At 34.1% G+C, this 23532-nt stretch overlaps 1 protein-coding gene across 1 annotated transcript in view; it reads left to right on the forward strand.

Moving 5' to 3' along the window:
- PTPRQ (protein tyrosine phosphatase receptor type Q) overlaps nucleotides 1-23532 on the forward strand; it is a 201205-nt gene that overhangs the window by 69479 nt on the left and 108194 nt on the right. The window contains exons 23-25 of the mRNA XM_047067212.1: nucleotides 196-347; nucleotides 3610-3751; nucleotides 6879-7148. Of these exons, the coding sequence (XP_046923168.1) occupies nucleotides 196-347; nucleotides 3610-3751; nucleotides 6879-7148 (564 nt within the window). The remainder of the gene's footprint in view (nucleotides 1-195; nucleotides 348-3609; nucleotides 3752-6878; nucleotides 7149-23532) is intronic.

Consider the following 23532-nt stretch of genomic DNA (forward strand, 5'->3'; position numbering starts at 1 on the left):
TTAAAATTAGTTTGGAACTACTGAGTTCCAAGTATAAAAACATAGTTACCGATGCTATTTATTTCTGAAATATGATCATTTTAGGAATCTTTCTTAATAGTGCCTGCAAGAAGCTAGAGTCACAATGATATTTTTACTAAATATCATTTACTAAAAATTTTATGAATATAAGTTTTATAATGTGTTTTCCTGCAGTGCCTTTAGCACCTCCTCAAAATTTGACTTTAATCAACTACACTTCAGACTTGGTATGGCTGAAATGGAGTCCAAGTCCTGTTCCAGGCGGTATTGTTAAAATATATAGCTTAAAAATTCATGAGCATGAAACTGATACTATATTTTATAAGGTAGGTTGATTATAACAGTACATGTTAATTTAAAAATTCAGAAATTGAATTAAAATAATTTGACATGCAGAGGAAAATGGACTGCTTTAAACTAAACAAGGACCATCTTTTTAAATAATCTTTTTTTTTCCCTACAATTTAAGTATGTTTATGGAAAACACAGAAGACATTTGTCAGATATGACAGCTGAATAATTTGTAGAGCAGTTTACTTAGACTTTACGACTTCTAGATATTTGCAAGTTAAGAAATAATTGCATTATTGTATAAATGCTGGAAAGTATATAGTAAATTTTTTCAGACTATTTAAAGACTGTTATTATCTTAAATGCAATATATTTCTATTTGTTGTTAAAAAGATACCAAGTGAGTGTTCTTGACCTTTTAAGAAAAGTATTTCTACTGGACTTCTGGTAATCTTCCCTGATAGAATATAATCCCACACTAATTGGGCTTTTAAGGTATATCATTATTTTTTTTCCTTTCAATGCCAATTAGTTTACAACACTGAATACTCTTTCCCTTCTCCATTTTTAGGTTCTAGAATCAATGAAAAATACCCAAATTACAGATATAACAAAGGATCTCAAATATACTTGTGTGATTTCTAGCATTTAATTGCCAAAATATGTTATATAACTAGCATTTATTTAAGAAAGTGTTTTTATTTTTTTCTCCAAAGGCGATGAAGTACTGGGATGCTCTTATTTAGTTACAACAAGAAGAGTGAAAAAAATCTGCAGTAAACATTGTCCCAATATTATATGCATTACAATTTATTGCTGATGGTAAATTATTTTTACAGCATGTGTAGCTTGCAAAGTGAATAGTAAAAATCAAAAGCAATGGTTAAGATTATGTCATAACGAACAATGACTTTCTTTCTGGAAATCAAGATATTACTTTAAAATCTGATAGGCTGAGTAGAATTTGAATGGTAGTACTCCATAAATGTGGAATCTGTTCCCCAAAAGTGTGAAATTCTAATAATGCTAAGTCTTTAGGCCCCTACTATCTATCCTGGTCTAATCTTAACATTTTCTCATTTTTTATTTGCTTTGTCTGTATGGGTCACTAGGAAATGAATATCAGAAAGGAAAAAGCAATCATTTTTTACTGCAATGACATTTTTTTTGAGACTTAATGTGTGGCATTAAGGCAGCTACTTAACCTCTTCTGACTTGGTTTCTTCAAGTGCAAAATTGGAGTTATAAGGATGCATACATTAAAAAGTGAGAATTGTAAGGGCAAATCTATATCAAGCATTTAGAATAATCTTCAGCACATGATAAATGTGTTAGCTATTGTTGTGTTATTGTACATCATTTAAGAAAAGGTTTTAAAACTGCATCCAGCATTGTCATAGCACTAAGTATGAAAGGACAGTATACCTTTACCTGAATATGAGAATAAGTTATGATTTTTAGACTTCCTGGTATTTCGGTGGAAATGCTACCATTAAAATGTTTCTAGTAGCAAACATATAATCTTTATACCATAAAGTATTAAATATATTACTTTTGGGTAGAAGGAATAGTTTTTCTTGAAAATTTACTACTTTTAGTTACTCCTTTTTACACCTGTTTTGTCCTCCGTTGATTTTCATAGTCTTATTTTCTTCTAAATTCCTTTGAATATACTTCATGCCACCTGTTTTCCTTTCCTAACATCTAGTTTATTTGCTTTCGTCCCTCTGTTTAGCTTTCTTTCTGAGTGTATTGTCCTATTTTCCTTACGTCTTTGTCTCCCTCTATGTCCTATCGGTTTCTATTATTTTCTTTTTTTTCTTTTTATTCTTTCAAATTATATGTGGGTTTGTGGAGACAGAATAATTCCAGAACCATTCCAAAGATTCCTGCCATTGTAGTCAATCCAGTGAGTTCCCATGGAATCAGTTAGATCCAGGTCTACTGGTAACTTGGGTCATTCTCAAATATGGAAATAAATTGTTTATTCAGTAAAAAGTTCTGCTAAAATATGTTTGGAAATATTCCTCATTCATGTGTCCCTCTTACATTTTACTCTTATGTAAATCTGGTCACTGTCCAGTAGTGAGCTGCTCTCACATGTTTTGTTATAATCTTGGGTTCAGTCATTTCTCTGGGTACAAACCTTTCCTAATCCAAGTCAAAATTTACCTGCATTGTTCTAATTTCTTCTCAGTAAACATTTGTTTGTAGATTTCTTTGATTAATATAAAAGTTCCTTGATGACAGTGACCATATGTATCTTATATATGTATCTTTATAACCTTCTGGTTATCTAACAGTATGCTTTATAAACAGTAAGCATGAAAGAATGAAAGGATAGAGTGTAATACAATGAGTCCCTAAAGTATGTCAATAACTTGGGATATTAATTTAAAATTTGATTTAATTTAAAATATGATTGAAATGTAAGTGACTTGTGAGTTAGTATTCTTGCTAAATTTCTGTTACTGAAATGTTTAATAAATAAGTCAAAGTAGTTTATATTTTGGGTCCATTAAATGGAGTATTTTTAAAATGATACCATTATAGGAGACATTGTCTTCTCTTTCTGTAAAGATAACAGATTAGTCTTAACTGATCTCTCAGTTATGACAATTATCTTTGAATGAAGACTTTATACTTAATGGTCAATTTTTCTATGAGAACACATATCCTTCCTTGAGCAGTTGTGATAACTGTTTTGTTCCTTTTTTTTTTCATTTTCCTAAGAGATTGGGTAAAATTATGAATTTAGGAGTTGTCTGGGAAAACTCATAATTTAAGCTCCATGAGAGTAGAGATTTTTTTTAACTGTTGTATTCCCAATGCCTAGCATAAAGTAGCTGATGAATAAATTAATTTACACAGAATGTTACTGGTATTAAAAAACGACTCTAGATGAATTCAAGAAAAATCTACTATTGCTGACCACCCATAAGTTTGATTTAAATTGGAGACTTCAATTTTTGAGAATTTAAAGGAAGTAATGAGTATTTAATTCCAAGCGTCAGGAGACAAAACGAAAACAAAATACCCTAGCGTAAAAAAAAAATTTTTTTTAAATGGCCATTTTGGGATTCTTCAGGGCTGAGAGGGTGCCCAGTTCATCCTGTATCATGACCTGAGTGCATAAAAAAAAGAGGTTAGTATTTGTTTTATTTTAATTGAAAATGCCCATGCTTATTAAATCCTAAATTAAACATAGAAGGCATAACTTCAATGTAATAAAATATTTCTTTCAGTTACGAATTTTTGGTGATGCATCATGACAAAGAATTTTTTCCTGGTTTTCAGAACATTTCAGGTGTTCAAACTGAAGCCCAGCTTGTGGGGTTGGAACCAGTCAGCACCTATTCTATTAGCATATCTGCCTTTACGAAAGTCGGAAATGGCAATCAATATAGTAATGTAGTAAAATTCACAACTCAAGAATCAGGTGAGATACAGTTTTTTGATCCTAAAATGTTTCACTTTGTATTTAACACTTTCCCCGTCCTTTCAGTTTATATGAAAGTATCATTAATAGTGCATTCAAATGGAAGTTGAATTTCAGTGCTTTAAGACTAGGCTGTATCTTGTCTGCAATCAAATATATATATTTACATGTGGTTTTTCCTTTTGAACTGAGGAAGCTGAAATAAAGGACTAGTTTAGGAACAAAGTAGGTTTCTAGATATCTGTGGAAAATTACCTAATTCTGTTTTTTATAAAAAAGTTAAATTCCAGTTAGTTAACATACAGTATAATACTAGTTTCAGGTGTATAACACAGTGATTTATCACTTACATGAACACCTGGTGTTCAACAAGTGCCCTCCTTAATCCCCATCACCTATTTGCCCATGCTCCACCTACCTCTCCTCTGGTAACCATCAGTTTGTTCTCTATGGCTAACAGTCTGTTTCTTGGTTTGCCTCTCTCTCCCTTTTTTATTTCCCTTTGCTCTTTGTTTTGTTTTTAAAATTCTTAGTATCAACTGAGACAGCTGGGATGGGGGTAGGAGGAGAAATGAACCAGTATTCACTTTTAACAGGTTGGTTTATATTTCCATGAAACGATATCGATGATTTTTTTAAGAAGATGTAACATGTGAAGACCACTGATCACTATGTAAGCTTCTACTTTCCCATAGTCCATTTGTAACATGTGAAGGGGATTATGAAGACTATGAAATACCACTGGTCTAATTAAACTTACCCACATGTCACATACATGCCATAGCTCACCTTTGTTTATGTGCTAGATAGTTTTCATTTATGACCTATATAATGGGTGGCTTAGAAATGCATTTTTCCTTTTCTCAACCGGACTATATGTTTAGAGGCACCTCTTTCTCACTTTTTTCATCAAGTATTATTGAATGAGCTTAAGATCCTGCTCCAGTTAATTTTTCTCTGTACCTCTTCTTTTAGTGAATCTCTAAGTTGAAATTGGAAAGCACTCACTGATAAATTAATCTTTTTTGCATTAATTTATGAATACCTGATACTTTTTTCATAGCATGCCTATAAGACAAGCCAATAAAATAGTATTTATCGTGGGTAGAAGTGCTTGCTTTGAAGTCAGAGTGTCTGGATTTGAATCCAAGCTCTGTGACCTACTAGCTGTATAACCTTGCAAAGGCTCATTACTCCTCAGAGCCTCTATGTGTGAAAAGAAACACATATTAGCAGTAGCCACCTATAAGGTTGTTGTGGAAAATATTTGAAAAGATCCACATAAAGCACTTATAGAGTGTCAGACACACATTTAGTGCTCAAAAAAATATTACTGTTGCCCCTATTCTCATATTACATATGAAGAAACCATTATTCAGGAAGTTGAGATTAAAAGATCTGAGAAAGTTAGTAAAGAAACCGAATTAGAACATCAACTTCTGATGTCTAGTGTAGGGTGGACATAACTGTAGGAAATATATATTATAACTGATAATTTATCTATTATATACAAATGCTAAACATATAAAGAAAAACTATTTTAACTATATATATATGTATCAGTTTAGTAAAAATTAAGGTTAATCTTGTAGACAGTAAACCAATAAATATTTTTATCAATAAAATAAAATTATTGGACATGCCTTGATTGGTTAAATAAAAGACAATTTTCAACTTTAAGTGTTAAATATCAGCTGTTTAATTGTTTTTAGATTCACAGAGTCAGTGAAATAGTCACAAAACCCAAGTTTATAAACTAAACTTCAGCAAAGTTATTTTATGAAAATATTATTATATGTTTTTGAAAATAAGCAAACAATAATATTTAATAGAACACTGGATCAGCTGAGATATTGTCTTTTCAAAAATTTTAAATGCCACACATCCATTCCCTAAGTGTTCTCCTTTCATTCTGATGCCTCTATTTTACAGAGGAAGAAGAATTAGTAAAGATAAATTTAGGTCAGGAGAGAGAACTGTAAGCAAATCAAAGATAACTTGAACTTGAGTATTCTTTAAATAACTATGTTTTGCATAAGGACAGCAAGTTGTTTCACTACTTGTTTGTAATCCACAAATTGACTATATACGAATTTTTCTTGTAGCATCCTCTCTACACTATAATAAGAAAAGCTATGCTATCATTTGAGGACATTAAATAATTACTTTCCATGGGAAGTAGCTGGTCTCTCCAATCTGTAGTCACTTTGGTGGGTTGGGGAACTGCCCTTCAACCAGGTCTACCCTCTGAGAACTTGGGTTACTTCCAAGTAAATTCAGGGAAGTTCTAGAAAAACAAAAACAAAAAAACTAGGACTGAATTAAAAACTGAGACTGTTTTAAATGTTCCCTCCACTGATTTTTAAAAAGGTATTGAGGGGTCAGGTCTTCAGAATTCTTCCAAAGTCTACCAATTGTAAAAACAGAACCCCTACATTGGTTGCATGTCTCCTAGTACTGTTGGGCCCAGATGTGCCACATCATGGAGGCGCCTATATCTATGTTTTGCATGAAAAGGTTCCATATAAAGGTATTGCTAAGACCACTCCTTTCCAGTGAGATATAAAGAAAGCAGGCTCCAGGCACCACCTGAGCTTGAGGCTATACAGTTAGTTGCTTCTCAGTATTTGAGGATGTGATTGCTACTTGGACCTAGGAATATTCAGTGGCTGACTCAGTATTTTAAGGATTCACATAGTAGCATAGAACCTGGGCCAACTGACACTTGATTTAGCCTATGTTAAGAACTTTTTGAGCACACATTGCAAGGTTGATACGTTAAATTTTTATTTGGTCTCTACTAAACATGATTTAAAATATTTTTTAATGTTTATTTTTGAGAGAGAGAGAAAGAGAGAGAGAGACAGAGTGTGGGGGGGGGGCAAAGAGAGAAGGAGACACAGAATCCAAAACAGGCTCTAGGCTCTGAGCTGTCAGCACAGAGCCCAATGTAGGGCTCAAACCCACAAGACCCAAGATCATGACCTGAACTGAAGTCGACGCTTAACCGACTGAGCCACTCAGGCACCCCTATTAAACATGATTTTATCTAGAAATCATGTAATAAAATCATTTACCTACTACATATGTGCGAATTTTAACTTCGGGCATTTGTTTATCTTTAAAGTTCCAGATGTCGTACAGAATGTACAATGTATGGCAACTAGCTGGCAGTCAGCTGTAGTGAAATGGGATCCACCCAAGAAGGCAAATGGAATAATTATACATTATATGATAACAGTTGGAAGGAATTCTACAAAAGTCTCTCCCCAAGATGATATGTATACTTTCGTGAAACTTCTTGCCAATACCTCATATATCTTTAAAATAAGAGCTTCAACTTCAGCAGGTGAAGGTGATGAGAAAACATGCAACATCAGCACGCTACCTGAAGCAGGTAACTAATCTGAAACAGGTAATTTACCTGAAAGAGGAAACCAACCTGAAACAAGTAACTACTTGTGGATTGTGTCATACACTTGTCAATAGCATTTGTAATCTTTTTATTCTTCCAAGTTTTTATTTAAGTTCCAGTTAGTTAATATACAGTGTCATATTAGTTTCAGGAGTCGAATTTAATGATTCATCACTCATATACAATACCCGGTGTTCATCACAACAAGTGCCGTCCATAATCCCCATCACCTATTTCACATATCACCCTACCCACCTCCCCTCCAGTAATCCTCAGTTTCTTCTGTACAGTGAAGAATCTGTTTTATGGTTTGGCTCTCTCTCTCTTTTTTTTCCCTTATGTTCATCTGCTTTATTTCTTAAATTCCACCTATGAATGAATTCATATATTTGTCTTTATAGCACATTTATCTAAAGATATGAAAGAAATATTTTAAAATGTAACACATACATTTTTATGACATGTGTTACTGAATACTGGTTATGTAGTATATTGATCCCTCTCCACAACATGGGGAGACTAAAAAGGGGAAAAGGAGAGAAAATCTGCTCTACTGTGTTTCCACACATATCTATGTCTTATTATCCAAACTATGAACTTACTGAATTATTCTTTATCATAAATTAAAATATGGAGTGAACATGTAAATGATATTTATCTCTTTTTTATTTAATTGATTTTATGGAACTCTAGATGCTTTCCTGAATTCCAGAGCTGCAGTGTCAAACTCTCTTTCATCGATTTATTTTCCTATACATCAGCCCTTGTCTTGTATAGTATTTGAATGAAAATATCTGGTCACTAAGTCTAGTCTACAAAGAAGAAAACGCTTGCCTTCCCTAACAGTGGTCTGACCTACCATATAATTTCCTTTCTCCTTCTACCTTCTCCAATATTGTACCTGCTCATATCAATGTAAGTCTGATTCCTTCCTGATAGTACTACTTCCCTGGAAGTCCTCCCTTATAGGGACTGTGGGTAATGGCATAATTGTTTACTTCTGGCACATCCAGATCCATTATTTTGGAAACATCTTCTAATTCTTTCCTCCTTTTGAAATCAGCATCACCCAATTTTACTCCACTCCTCTATCCTTGAGGTAGTAAACCACAGAATTTCAAGACATGGTGTACCTGCTCCCTGGTTTCCACATCCTCATCAACATTTTTTCCTTATCATCCTTCCAGTGCAACACTTCGCCAGACTTCAGTGTTCTTGTTCAGCTGGAGTAGATGCTTCTCAGCAACACCTATGTTTTGCTCCTTAGATCTCAAACCATGCCATTGTGATTCATCTTCTAGGGGTTTTTCCCATTCTGAGGGGATTCCACTGTTTTCACCAGATGTTGGCTGATAAATAGTGCTATACAAAACAGAAGTGGTTTACCTTTTCCAGCTATAACTTCACCTTCTCTAACTCTCCTAGCTACCCCATAATCTTCTATATCAATTTGTTTGTTTACACTCTTATCGATTTTCCATAGGAGGATTCTGCTCTCATTCTGAACATAATCTGCCCACACTGTCATCTATATTTGATGTGATTTTCGTAATAATATCAATGATACTGACTTGCCCTCCTTCATATTTACTCATATCTTTATTTATGCTCTCAAGATATCCTCTCTCAGGGATGTCATTGCCTTCTTTTCAGGAAGGTAGCTGCTTATTTTTTTGTTTCAGTATCATATCTCCTCTAGAACATTACTCCATCAGTTCAATCTACTTTCTCCTGAATTTCATTCTCTTTCTTTCCATAACCCGCCCACCCTGCAAATTGTTCAAAAATTTTAGCCGAGGAACTGGTTTGTGTATCAACCCCAATATCTGCAAAATGGAATTTATGCTACATGAATTCTTCTCTTCCCCTTTTCTATGCCTGTACTTTGTAATCCTTTGGATACCAAGCTTCATATTTTTATGTGAACTTTCTCCCATTTTTCCTGCATATGATTAGATCTTATCAATTCAGTCTCTGCCATGGCTCTCCAATTTGTTCCTTCTTCTCCAACGTGACTGCCCCATTTTACATCACAGCCTCTTGTTGCTTCCTGTAAAAATATCCTAAAGTAGCCTTACCACCCACGCTCATCCAGTCTGCCCATCAGTCTTTTCTTCGTACCCACTTACTTTCTTTGAATTGTTTCTAATACACAGTTTAGAGCATTTATGTGTTGGCGGTTGAAGTTCATTATCTGAGGGTAAAAGTGAGACATGCAGATTCAGGTATTTGAAACATAGAGATAAGAATGAAAAGCACAAGGTATAGGATATGGCTCAGAATACTCCAAATGTTTTACTTATTCTTGTCTAGAAAATGCATCCCAGAATTTATCACCAGTTAGAATCTGGCTTCTGTCTATGTTTTCATTCTTATGTCCCTCCACTACATTTCCTCTACCCTATGCCTCTAGCCAAATTTTGGTTTTTTTTTCAGTACATTAGATTTCATGTATTCAATTAAATGAACATTTATTAAGCACTTGCTACTTGCTATGGGCTAATAATTGATTAGATTTTCTATTTTAAACATACTCAACACTTTCTCACCATCAAATTGCTTTACTTCCTGTAGTTACATTGTCCTTTTCCTTTTGTATGTCACACAGAATTGTATTCATTCTTAAAAGCCCAATTTAAGTGTGTGTGTGTGTGTGTGTGTGTGTGTGTGTGTGTGTGAAATTCTTCAATGAAATGCCAACTTTTAAAGCCACATATTCCTGGACTTCACCCCAGACTTGCTGATTCATAGCCTAAAGAGGTGATGCCCAAACCTGTACTTTCAGTCATCTCTCTAGGTAATCTGATGCTCTGCAAGTTATGGGAAGTGATTGAGTAGGTTACCCATGAACTCTGATTGCTGGTGATATGTCGCAGCCAGGACAGGCAGTGTCAAAGAGGACCAAAAGGAGTGATAGGTATTTCCCCAATAGGTGGGTAGCAGACCATTGCTATGCAAAATCTGGCAGAAGGAAATATGTTCAAATCCAGGCAGATGGTCTACATCAGGTTTTTTAGCATCAGGTAAAATGATCTTGATTATTGGACAGGAGCAGAGTCTTAGAGAACTGGAAAAAAAAAGGACAATAATTTTGAGATAAATGAGAGGTTCAAAAGACTCTGAAGACAAGACAGAAGACTCATTAATTGAGTCCACGGACATTCAAGATGACTGCTTCATCACAGAAACAAAGCAGAAGTTCAGTTAGTAGAACTGAGACATGTAATCAAAGTAGTAATATGCGTTTGATATAGAGCTATCTGAACTTAAGGTACAGGTCTTTGTAAAAGTAAATATTTATTTAAGGATTTGAACTGGATCTTACCTCAGGGTTAAAAGACCACATGAGTAAAAGTTAAAGGGAATCTAAATCAATGAATTAGGCTGATATCAGACATACATATTGTGCTATGTACTCCCTTAGTACTGAGGACAAATGCTTCTCAGACATTAGACTTCTAACTCCCTGCATCAGAATATATATCCCTAAGGCCCTACTCCAGACCTATGAAATCAGAATTTGGAAAGTAAGACTCACAACAAATCTGTATGTAAACAAAATATGTGCGGAAAACAGTGCTGAAATTGGAGACACGCTCTATTCCTTTGTAAACTTTTTGCTTGCGGGGCCTTTGTCTTATTTATCACTGTTTTACTCACAGTTCCTAGCAGATACCCTGGGAATTACAGGCACTCACATGTTTGTAGAAGAAAGAAATGAATTCTTTTCTTGTGAAATTTATAATTTTCCGTAAGGGTTTTTATTCCATTGCAAAATATGATTTCCCACATTTCTATCAGGCAAAATTATAGATATTTTCTCCCATGCAAATGTAAAAGTGTTTTTAATTAAGGACAATCAGTCATATGAAACGTAAGCATTAATTGGTACTTCAAAATTTCTTAAATAATTTTGCATCTTTAAAATTAAGTTTCAGGTCTAGGATGTAATTATATTTCTGATTATAATATTTGTTAGGTAAATGCTTTTATCTGGGTCTGCATGAATTGTTTGTTGATGAGACATTAGTAAGAACTGGAGATTCATTGTTCAGAATGGAAACAGTTTTATAGCTGTTGCACAATTCTAATTTATAGCGGTCTAAGATTAGTCACGGTGCATAGTCAGCTCTGAGTCACTGACTCTGTACTTATTTTTGATGTAAAGTAAAATCAAATTTGGCTCACTCTCTTACTGCCTGGTGTCTGACCTTAACATTCCTTCCAGGGATTATTGGGTATTTTTCTCAGTGTAAACTTGGTCATAACTGGGCACAGTTAAACATGCATCATAATGATTGAATTTATGAGGAGATTAGTGTTTGGTCTCTAAGGTGGTTCCATTGTCGCAGTCAAACATGTTGGAATAGGGCAGATGTAGATGAAGGCCCCCAAACTTGGTGCTTTTAGCCACATTTTATGTCAAAATATATGTACCAATAAAGATATTATAGCAAGTTCATGTGCACACAATATTGAACTCTTAGAATCTCATATTAGCTCAAAATGCATGCACTTATCCATATTATTTTCAAATCTTAGTAAATGTGGTGATTTAATATTGAGTTTTTAAAACTTTTTTTCTGGAAGATAATTTTACAGTTTGTATTTATTCAAAGCTCTTCCAAGTTCACTAATTTAGAATCAGAAGAGAAAAATAGGCTATACCTATTAGATGCCTAAAACTTAATTGAGGGAAAGTAAAATATGATTTTTTTCATTAGTTTTTGTCCAACAGGAGGTATCAGGCACCGGTAGCGACCCACTGCAAGTCCATTGAGGTAGCAAATTTATTAATATGGTGCAACATTATTGAATGTGTTCAATTTCCCTGTTTTTCATTTTTCTTCTACTCTTGGTTATTTGAAAAAAAACATATGGCAAACTATCAATATGCATATACTTATATATATTTAATATATAATATTATATGTGTGTAATATATAAATATTATAATATGTAAACATATTATATATATAAATATATATTTTTTACATTTATGTATGTTAACTTTCAATCATCTTCTTCACAGCCCTGACCACTGTTCCTCTAAGAATTATTTAAGAAATTTATCTGTTATGCATTTTAGTTGAATCCCTATTTTGTGGACCTCTCTGAGCACTGCAGAGACCAGGCAAACTGTGATTACAACTAAATTTGATCTCCATTTACCAGCTTTTTGAAAAAATAAAACATTTATATCATTTTTAGGAATGCACACCATTCTCAAATAGCATTTATTAGACTGAATGTGAGTGGTAAAAGTATTCCTCAGGGTTGCAAATTAATGCACTAATTCAAAAGTTCCCTTTTTCCTTTGTCTGCATCCCATTGACTTTGCTCTCCTTATCCGTCTTCTCAGTTGAGATGAGAAGTCAAGCATGTAGGAAAATTGCATGATCCTGTTTGTTCTTAAGCAAGTGAATTGACACATTCTACTTACCAGTAAGTAATTGCTGAAAGTGTAAAAGCCATTATAGTTGCCTGTCACAGATCAGAAAGAAATAGCTATTAGCATTGCTACTCTAATTGAAATTCAAGTGTTTTACAAAATATCTCTCATGTAGACTCAAGTATTAAATATAATGCTTTTCTTAAGAGTGAACATCAGGTGAGAAGTATCTTTTACACTTATAGTGTGGAAATTTGACCCATACATGCTTATTTAATGCTTATTACTATGCACAGGCTCGTGTTTGGGGTTCAAGAACCAAGTTTGAATCCCAAATAGCATCAATGATCTCTGCTGTGTGCATCCAAATAACTCCACCATTAATGTAAAGACATACCCAATACATATAAAGCAATTAAATACAAAGCAATATTAATATGTTAGTCAATTATGTGGATTGAAGATTGAATCCAATAGGAATTCAGGACAATATTGAAAGCTATGTTGAAGAAGTGGAATATGAATTGGATGTTGCTTATTTGTAGCTTCAGAATTTCTTTATAGGAGAAGCATAGACTCAGTAACCTAGCAGGAAATTATGATATGGTCTTGAACTTTGAATTTCATAGACAGTTACACCAGTGTTTACTTAGATTGTCTGATACAGATCAATAAAATAGCCAAGTTTTTGAAATATTCTTTTTTTGTTGTTCTTCAGTGTGCTATGAGAAAATGTCAGAGCACATGTCAAAGAACATTCTTCATTTTATTTGAGCTATATGAAGGGTAGGGGGAATTGCAGATTATGGGTATGCTAAGGTACTCATGGTTAACCAGCCTGTGGCACAATCACTATTCATGGAAATACTGAGATTAATAGAGAGAGGGAAGTAAATGCGAATTCCAAAATACACCAAGAGAAAACACACAGTGGAATAAAGGAATGGGATATAAGAGGTCAGGCTGAGGTGAAAGCCTGATAGAGTGAGGGGGCACTATATTGGAAAGAGTGTAGCGGGGAGGTTGAATAACTTAGCCTTACTTTGCTCTTGGTTTTGCATATTTGTTGCAGAGGCTTGAATATAATATCATGGAAAAATGAGAACTCTGCTAACTTTAATTTTTTTAATGTTTTTATTTATTTTTGAGACAGAGAGAGACAGAGCAGGGGAGGGGCAGAGAGAGAGGGAGACACAGAATTCAAAGCAGGCTCCAGGCTCTGAGCTGTCAGCATAGAGCCTGCAGTGGGGCTTGAACTCAGGGACTGTGAGATCATGACCTGAGCTGAAGTTGGATGCTTAACTGACTGAGGCACCCAGGCGCCCGGAGAACTCTGCTAACTTTAAAATAGGAAGCAACATAAGTAACTCTAAAAATAGTGATTGTTTTTTGACCATTGTCCTAAAAGACTGCAGTAATTTTTAGAAGTATTTGTTTATTACATAGTTGCAGAGCCTTCTGAGTCGCAAAGAATAAGATCCACAGTCATCTTAATGGCCCATAGGGTCCTTTTTAACCCACCATTCTCTTCCCTTAGTTATGTATTGTCTCCTCCTTTGTTTTTTGAAATTTACCCTCAAATGCCACCTCTTTAAAGAGGATCTGACTTATTTATAATTGAACCTCCTTTCTGCTAGAATTTTGCATCCTCTTTATCTGCTTTACTTTTCTGTATTGTATGTAGCATTGTCTATGGATCTGTCCTCATTACAATGCATGTTCCATGAGATTAGGGATTTTTCTTTGTGTAGTTAACAAAGAAATGCCCAGAGGGGCGCCTGGGTGGCTCAGTCATTTAAGCTCAGGTCATGATCTCACAGTGGTTCCTGGGTTTGAGCCCCACATTGGGCTCTGTGCTGAAAGCCTGGAGCCTACTTTTGGATTCTGTGTCTCCCTCTCTCTCTGCCCCTCCCCTGCTCACACTCTGTCTCTCAGAAATAAAAAAAAATTTTTTTAAATGCCCAGAAATGTGTCTGAAATACAGTGAAACACAATAAATATATTATGAAACATTGAATGAATCAACCAATCAATCAATCAATCTTCAGTCCTAGAAGAGTGCTAAGCACATAGTAGACATTCAATATGCATACTGTGGGAACCATAAGTAGAAACTTACAGTTACAAAATTATTTCTAGACAATTATATGGTAAAATATCTAAGAAAGGTGTGTCTTTTGGAGTATATTTTTTTAATTAAGCTTTTTATTTTGAGATAATTGTAGATTCACATACAGTTATAGAAAGTAATTCAGAGAAATCCTGTGTCCCATTTATGCAGTTTCCCCCAAAGGTAATGTCTTTTAAAACTACAGTATATTATCACAACCACCATATTTATGTGAATGCAATCAAAATAGAGAATATTTTCATGAAAATAATCCCTTTTATTACCTTCATGCAGCTTCGCCCAAATCTTAACCACCCTTTTTCCTCCTCCCCTCATTTTCACCCTCTAACAACCACTAATTTATTCTCCATTTTCTATAATTTTGTCATTTTTATTGATATGTTCATGTGGTTTTCTTCTTTAGTGTGTTAATATGATGGATTATATTGACTGATTTTCTAAATTGAACAAGCCTTTGGTCTTTGGAATCAACCTCACTTGATCATGGTGTATTACTTTTTATGTATTACTGATTTCTATGTGTTAATATTTTGTGAAGGCTTTTTGCTTCTATATTCATGAGAGATGTTGGTCTGTAGTTTTGGGTGGGAGTGGTTCTAACTTGTGTAGTTTCAGTATCAGAGTAACACTAGTTTCATCATATGAATCTCTTCTAATTTCTGGAAGAGATTGTGTAAAATTGGTACTAATTCTTCTTTAAACATTTGGGAGAGTTCTCCAGTGAAACTCTCTGGGCCTGGAGATCTCTATTTGGGGAGATTTAAAGTTATGTTGAAGTGCTTTCAGAATGCAAAATTGGAGCTGAAATGTGATATCAAACCAGTTGCAGAAAGTGGTACTTCTAATTAATCCATTTTGTCAAAAAGGAAGTCTCAAGAGAAATAAAGAAATATTGTAAACTAAAATATATTAAATTGATATGAAATGAAAATACAGTATGTCAAAATGTGTGGGACACAGTTAAAGCAGTGAAGAGAGGGAAATGTGTAGCATTAAATGCATACATTGGAAAAGAAGGAACATCTCAGATCAATAATCTAAGGTCACCCTCCCCTCCACTACAGCCTAGAAAATGAAAAAGCATGCTGAAAGAAGAAAGAGAATAATAAAAATAAGAGCAGAAATCAGTGAAATCAAAAACAGTAAAACAGTAGGAAAAATCAGTGAAATAAAGAGCTGGATCTTTGAAAAGTTAAAATTGATAAGCCTGACAAATGACACAAATTACCAATATTTAGGAATGAAACCACTTCAGACACTGCCAACATCAAAAGGATAATAATGAAATGATACCGACAGCTTTACACACAAAATTTTTACACCTTGGATGAAACAAACTCATTCTTCAAAAAGCATAACTACCACAGCTCACCTAATGTGGAATAAATAATGTGAATATCCCTATAACTATTAAGGACATTAAATTTGTAATGATTTCCTTTAACCCACTCTGGTAGGGAAAGGAAGGGCACTCTCCATTACTGGCAGATGGGGGTAGGAATCCAAGTTCCCCCTTCACCCTCTGCTGACTCCTCCACTGAGGAGACCTCTTGGCCCTAGCTCAGGAGGGTAGGAGTTCCTCATTACTGCTCTCCACATGGTTCTCCACTGACATGGTGAAGGAGACTTGTGACTTCTGGAAAGGGTAGAAGTTCTAGCTCCTTATTTTGCTTTCTCCGACCTCACCCTATCAAAGATGGTTGAGGTGCCTCATTTCTGCCTAATGAGGACAGAAGACTAGGTTACCCATTTGACCTTTCCTGTCATGGGAGGGAATGGGACCACAGTTTTCTTCTGTGGTTTTTGGGTAGAGCTGTTCTTCTCTAAAAGTTTGTCTTTCTAGGTTACACTATATTTTTAATGTTTATTCATTTCTGTGACAGAGAGACAGACAGACAGACAGACAGAGAGACAGATTGTGAGCAGGGGAGGGGCAAAGAGAGAGGGGGACACAGAACTTGAAGCAGGCTCCGGGCTCTGCGATGTCAGCACAGAGGCCACGTGGGGCTCAAACTCACGAACCATGAGATCATGACCTGAGCCAAAGTCAGACACTTAACCAGCTGGGCCACCCAGGTGCCCCAAGGCTACACTGTTTTTTGACTAGAGACAGCATGCTTTTACTAGGGCTTTTTGGCCTGAGCTGCTTGACATTTCCAGATTGCTGCCTTCTGGCATATATGAGGCAAAAAGAAACTCCAGAGAACTCACCACTGTATTGTTTCTTGGGTCCTGATTTCCCTAGTTGCTCTGCCTTCTCTCCATCTTTCAGAGTCTTCTTATGCTTGCATTATATTTAATGTCCATGGTTTTAATTGCATTTAGTGGAAGGAGTAGGATTAAAACATCTCTTCCACCTTCTTCAAAGCAGAAGTTCATACATGGGGATACATTTAATGGTTCTAAGTAAGAATCTTTGCTGTGGGCATTTTCACCACAGTGTTTCACCCTGTAAGGCAGTTTTGCTGAAAAAGATAAAAATAACCAGTTGACAGTTTGGTTTGACAGTTGGTTGGTTTCATCAGCTGGTTGACTGTTTGGTTTCATTTTTCTATTGATACAGTTCTCCCATTTTTATATTATATAAATCTTAGCCAGCTCCCATAATGGTCCATACAGTGGCAAGGAGTTTTGAATCCACATTCCCATAGAACTTTGGAGCATCGGTGGGCATGTGACAAAATGCCAAGAACAAACAACAGTGTGGAAGGCTTTCACAATGCAATACAAAGCTCACAAACATGCATCCCAGTATTTGGAAACTAAAACATCTTTTAATGAAGGAAGAAATTGTGGCAAAAAAGGGGAAAAATGAGATGCTGAACAAGAAAATGAATCAATAAGCAAAAAAAAAAAAAATGTGTGACACTATGAATGAAAAACTTTGATGACAAGTGTTTAGGTATAATCCAAAAAGTAAAATCAGTTATTTGTGTAGTATTGCCATGAATCTACACCATACATTTTGAATGTATTCAAATATTTAGTATTTGCAATAAAGTCTTTCAAATTTTGTCATTCATTTTTAATGTTTCATTACATCCTTTTTAATGAATGTCCCTCTTTTATTTTTCATGATTTTATCTTCTATGGCAGAATTGCCTTATGGCCTATTAGTTATGTAGCAAAAATGCTGCAAAAAAGATGCTTTTTTTAAATTCTGAACAGATACTTAATATCATGCATGGTACCCCTTTTATTCATCTATTTAAGATGAAGTTATTTAATACATATGAAGTAGAATGCTAGGGACTACTGGGAAGACTAAAATAAACAAATTTATTTCTTATGCTTTTAAAATTTAGAATTACATAATTTTATATTTTCATTGGCTCTCAGAGATAATCTCATTCAGTCATCTCATTTGATAGATATGGGAAATGAAGCACACAGGTTACGTGTCTACTAAGGGAGCTGTAACTAATTCTTAGCAGAACTCCCGCTAATCCAGAACTCCTCCTACTATACTATAATGCGTTCCTTACCTTAGGAATTCAACGAATCATTTGCACTTATTGGAATTAGAATAGTTTTCTTCCATTGTTTCACAGTAGCTAAGTAGAATTTTTATGGAGTGGGGGAATTTAGGCCCATTATATTAATTTTCTCATTAATTTTTGCAGATATATTTATGATGTAACTGTATACATACTTTTGTCCAAATATGGATTTAAATTTCAGGAAAACTAAATTTCTATCATCAACATGTGCTTACCTATAATACCCAAAATACTATAATACTAAAAATACTGTGTAAAATACTGAAGCCATTCTGGGAAATCTTTAGAGTTCCTAGGTACGTACCGCATTTTTTATCCTGGATAAGTCCCAAAGGTGTAATGTTGGCTATTATGAAATTGTCTTAGGTGTCAGATTGTAAATTATAATTTTAAAAGTCCTTTTAAATATAATTCCATTGGTAAAAAATGAATTTGAGTTACTGCTTAATTCTCCTTGACCCCATTGATGCTCTAATACCTTTCATTAAGTATATTCCAGGCATCCACTCTTTTCTTCATCCCTGCTCCAGCTAAAGACAGCTGTTCTTCAAGCAGCATTTTTATTAACTTATTTAAGAACTGGGGCGTATCTTATTACTCTGTTTTCCATTCCTGTCCTATGCAGCTGTAGCTGATACTTTTCATAACAGCCTTTGCATATCAACCTCCTCTCCCATTGCACTCCATTTTTTTTTCTTATTCTCCTTTACTTTCCTTTTTAAGTAAATTAAGGATGTGTGTGTGTGCATGCAAAAGCCTTCTTTCTTTATCTCTAGTAACCGTATTACTTGAAAGCTTCAGGAATTTAACCATTATTTCTGTGAGAATATAGGCTTCAGGGAAAAACACTTAGGAATGGTGTAAAAACTCTGAAATGTAAAATATAGGACTTTTAATGACAGCAAATTTTCATTACTAACAACTCAACTTTAAAATAATGCAATATGAATACAAAGAAAATTCTTTGAGCAAAGAGAAGGTTGTGCAAATTATTGTTAACCACAATTTAGTGAATTTCAATTACAAGTTTCATGGCATATGAAAAAATAACTTTTGGTCAGGAAGCTATTTTATAAATAGAAGGCACACATAAATAGAAGCCACTAGATGATTGAACACTTTCAAAATTCAAGAAAAGAAATAATGCTTTTTAGTATATTAATGTTATCATTGTAATTTGAATTTTTTACCACCTAGTATTCACTGCAACCTCAAATAAATCACCCATTCAGTTTTGTGTCTGGATACCTTATGAAAAATTATTACTTTGGAAACAATTTGCAATGTTAGAAAGATAATAAGTAGTATTCCATAAGGATCACGATAATGAAATCTATACAATTAAAAGATACATTAAAAATCAGTAGCCTAATTTTCTGGTTTGTTACTAATTAATTACCCTACTTAAAATTCTTTTTAATGTTTATTTATTTTTGAGAGAGAGACATACACACAGAGCGTGAGCAGGGGAGGAGCAGAGAGAAGGAGACACAGAATCTAAAGCAGGCTCCAGGCTCTGAGCTGTCAGCACAGAGTCTGATGTAGGGCTCAAACCCACAAGCTGTGAGATCATGACCTGAGCTGAAGTCAGATGCTTAACTGACTGAGCCATTCAGGCGCCCCTAAATTAGCCTACTTTAGATAGGATTTTTTAAAAGCCAAGATCTTGTTTGTAATTTTTAAAATACAACTACATTAATATTTGTTATATAGAAGTCTAACATTTTTAAAGTTTAGACTTAAGATTTAAAACTAACTTTGTATTTAGGATGTTTTTACAGAGAATGGTTAACTGTTTAAGATATGCTCTGTGAAAGCTGGGTAGAATGCTATTCTCAGAAGTATATTAGGAACTTTGCATGAAGATTAACCAATTGCCAAAAGATAGTTGAAAACAGTTGTTGACATACTTGGCCTAATCTGTAAGGCTTCTTTTCTAGAATGGATATATCAAAAATACAATAAAACTCATCATTTCTACTAACACCTAGATTTGTAAAACATTAGTTAGGAAGTATTTGCCTAGCATTTAAAATTTCTATATAAATATATAACTTATTTTGAATATTGTTGCTGCATTTTTATGGGAAAGCTTTTTTCTTTTCATGTTTTTGTGTTTTTTAAATGTTTTTTACTTATGGAAAATTATTTTATATGCAATGAAATGTACAGAACCTAAGTGTACAATTCAATGAGTTTTTACGAATGCATACTCTTATGTAACACCACTCAACAACATATAGAACATTTCCATCTCCCACAGAAAATTCCCTTGGATACCCACTCTCCAAAGCAACCACTGTCATGATTTCAATCAGCAAAAGTTAGTTTAAGTTGTTGTTGGCTGTATGTACTCTTTAATGTCTGGTCTGTTTCTTTCAACAAATTGTGAAAATTTCAGTAATTGTTCTTTTTTACTGTGGGGTAATTTCCCATCTTATGAATATTGCATTATTTGTGTGTGTGTTTGTGTGTGTGTGTGTGTGTGTGTGTGGACATGTAGCTTCTTCTAAACTAAGTATTTTGAATAAAATTGCCATACATATATTTTTTAAATCTTTTTTTGTGGAATTCCTGGGTCATAGTCTAGATATGTGTTTGTGTGTAAGTAACTGACAGTTTTCTAAAATGGTTGTACTATTTTAAATACACCCCAACAGCAATATAGGAGAGTTATAATTATTTCTCAGTGTCACCAGAATTTGGTGTTAATAGTCTTTTTAATTTAGACATCCCAGTTGGTGTCAACATTTTCTATCTTATTATAAGTTGTATTTTCATATCAGTGACGATTAATGATGTTAAACCCTCTATGAGTTTGATTTTTTTAGATTCAACACGTGAGTGACATTATGTAGTATTTACCTTTCTGTTTCTGGCTTATTTTGCTTGGCATAATGATTTTAAACATTTCTTCTTTTCATATATAAACATTTATAGTATAATCTCCTCTGGATAATAATATATCAAAATTGTTGGTTTTTTTCTTTCAGGTAAAATATTTTCTAATTTCCTTTGCAATTTCTTCTTTGAGCCATGGTTATATACAAATATGTTTCATTTCTGACTATTTGGAACTTTTCTAGATATTCTTATGTCATCAATTTTTAATTTATGCCATTGTCAGAGAATATATCTTTAAGACTTAATTTTTAAAAGCTGGCTGAGAAATTTTCAGTGGCTCAGCATATGATTTAACTTGTTGAATATTCTTCCATGCACACTTGAAAATAGTGTATATTCTTCAGTTATTGGCTATAATGTTCTATGTATTAGTTGAATGTGTTTGACACTAACGTTTTGCAAATCTAGATCCTTACAACTTTTCAGTTTAATTATTCTATCAATTATTGAGAAGGGAATGTTAACATATCCCACAATGATTGTACATTTGTCTGTTTCTTCTTTCTGTTCTGTCAGTATTTGATTCATGTACTTCAAAGTTTGTTTTTTTTCCTTAACAAATACATATTTATGATTGCTATAACTTCCTAACTGACCCTTAATCATTATCAACTGTCTCTTTTATCTTTGGGAATACTTCTTGTCCTAAAAGTTCTTTTGTTTGGGAGCACCTGTCGGTTAGGCATCCAACCAGGTTCAGGTCATGATCTCGTGGTTTAATTTTTAGAGAGAGAGAGAGCATGAGCTAGGGAGAGGGCAGAGGGAGAGTAAGAGAGAATCTTAAGCAGGTGCCCTGTTCAGCATGGAGCCTGACACAGGGCTCAATTCCAGGCCCTGGGATCATGACGTGAGCCCAAATCAAGAGTCTGATGCTCAGTCTACTGAGCCATGAAGACGCCCCTAATCTGCACTTAAAGTCATTGTTAATTTTATTGAATTTAGTTCTACTATTTGCTATTTGTTTTCTACTTGTCTTATCTCTTTTTTAGTTCCTCTCTTCTCTCTTTCTTGCCTTCCTTTGAGTTAATTGAATAGTTTTAGTTTTTCTACTTTAATTAATCTGTTGGATTTTTAGCTATACTTATTTTTAGTGGTTGCTCAAGGAGATTACAATATGATTATTTAGTTTGTCATAGCTACTTAATATTGTACAACTTCACATAAAAATGTGAAGTTGCAGGGCACCTGGGTGGCTCAGTTGGTTAAGCATCCAGCTTCAGCTCAGATCATGATCTCGCAGTCTGTGAGTTCTAGCCCTTCGTCGGGCTCTGTGCTGACAGCTCAGAGCCTAGAGCCTGCTTCCAATTCTCTCTGTCTCTGTCTCCCTCTCTCTCTGACATTCCCCTGCTTGCTTTCTGTCTCTCTCTCTCAAAAATAATAAGCATTAAAAAATATTAAGTTGCAAAAATACAATTCCATGCATTTTGCCATATTTTGTGCTATTCATGTCATGCACTTGATATCTGTATACTTTAAATAATTTACATATATGTACATTGTAAACCACAGTTTATTGTACTATGTTTCTTACAGGGCCAGTAGAGATTTAAATGAATTGAGAAAAGATCACATATCTTTTCTATATAATTACTGTTTCTGGTGTTCTTTATTTCAGTGTCATTTCATCCAGGTTCATACTTCTAGTGTCATTGCCCTTTAACTTTCTTAAGACTTTCTTCTGTGCAGGTATGCTTGCATCAAATTCTCTCAGATTTTATTTACTTTAAATAGATTTATTTTGCTTCCACTTTTGAAGAATTTTTTTCTCTGGATATAAAATTCTGGATGGATAGTTACCCCATCTCCCTGGCACCCTCCACACCCCAGTATTTTTCACTTTAAAAATGTCATTCCTTTGTCTTCTAGTACTTACTGTTTCTGATGAGATGTCAGCTGCCATTTATATTCTTAGCTCTGGTGTGTGATACATGTTACTTTTTCTGGCACTTCTCAAGACATTTTTCTTTATCTTTTCTTTAAGGCAGTTTGTCAGTGATATGACTAATGTGCTTTTTGTTGCATTTGTTTTTTGCTAAGGGTTCATTTAATTTTTTGTATTGATAAATTAATATTTTCTGAAATTTGAGAAATTTCTGGTCATTATTTTTTCAAATATTTTTCTTCCTTCTTCTATCCTATTCTGAGACTCCATTTATAACCTCTTGATATCATCATCCTTTAAGTGACTGAGGCTTTATTAATTTTTTTCATTTTTTTCTATGTTCTTCAGATTGAGTTCTATTGATGTTTCACCAAGTTTATTGACAATATTCTGCTGTCTTTAAGCTGTTATAAGTCCAATGAATGTTTCATTTCAGATGTATTTTTAAGTTCTAGAATTTTGATTAATTCTGTTTCATTATCTCTGTTTCTCTGCTGAAATTCCCTATTTGGTTTCTAATTATGGTCATGTTTTCTGTTAAGTAAAATAAAATATTT

The sequence above is a fragment of the Lynx rufus genome, unplaced genomic scaffold, assembly GCF_022079265.1.
Source record: "Lynx rufus isolate CCGP_SWC_20201006 ecotype Redwood Valley unplaced genomic scaffold, mLynRuf1.p SCAF_7, whole genome shotgun sequence".
Taxonomy (NCBI): domain Eukaryota; kingdom Metazoa; phylum Chordata; class Mammalia; order Carnivora; family Felidae; genus Lynx; species Lynx rufus.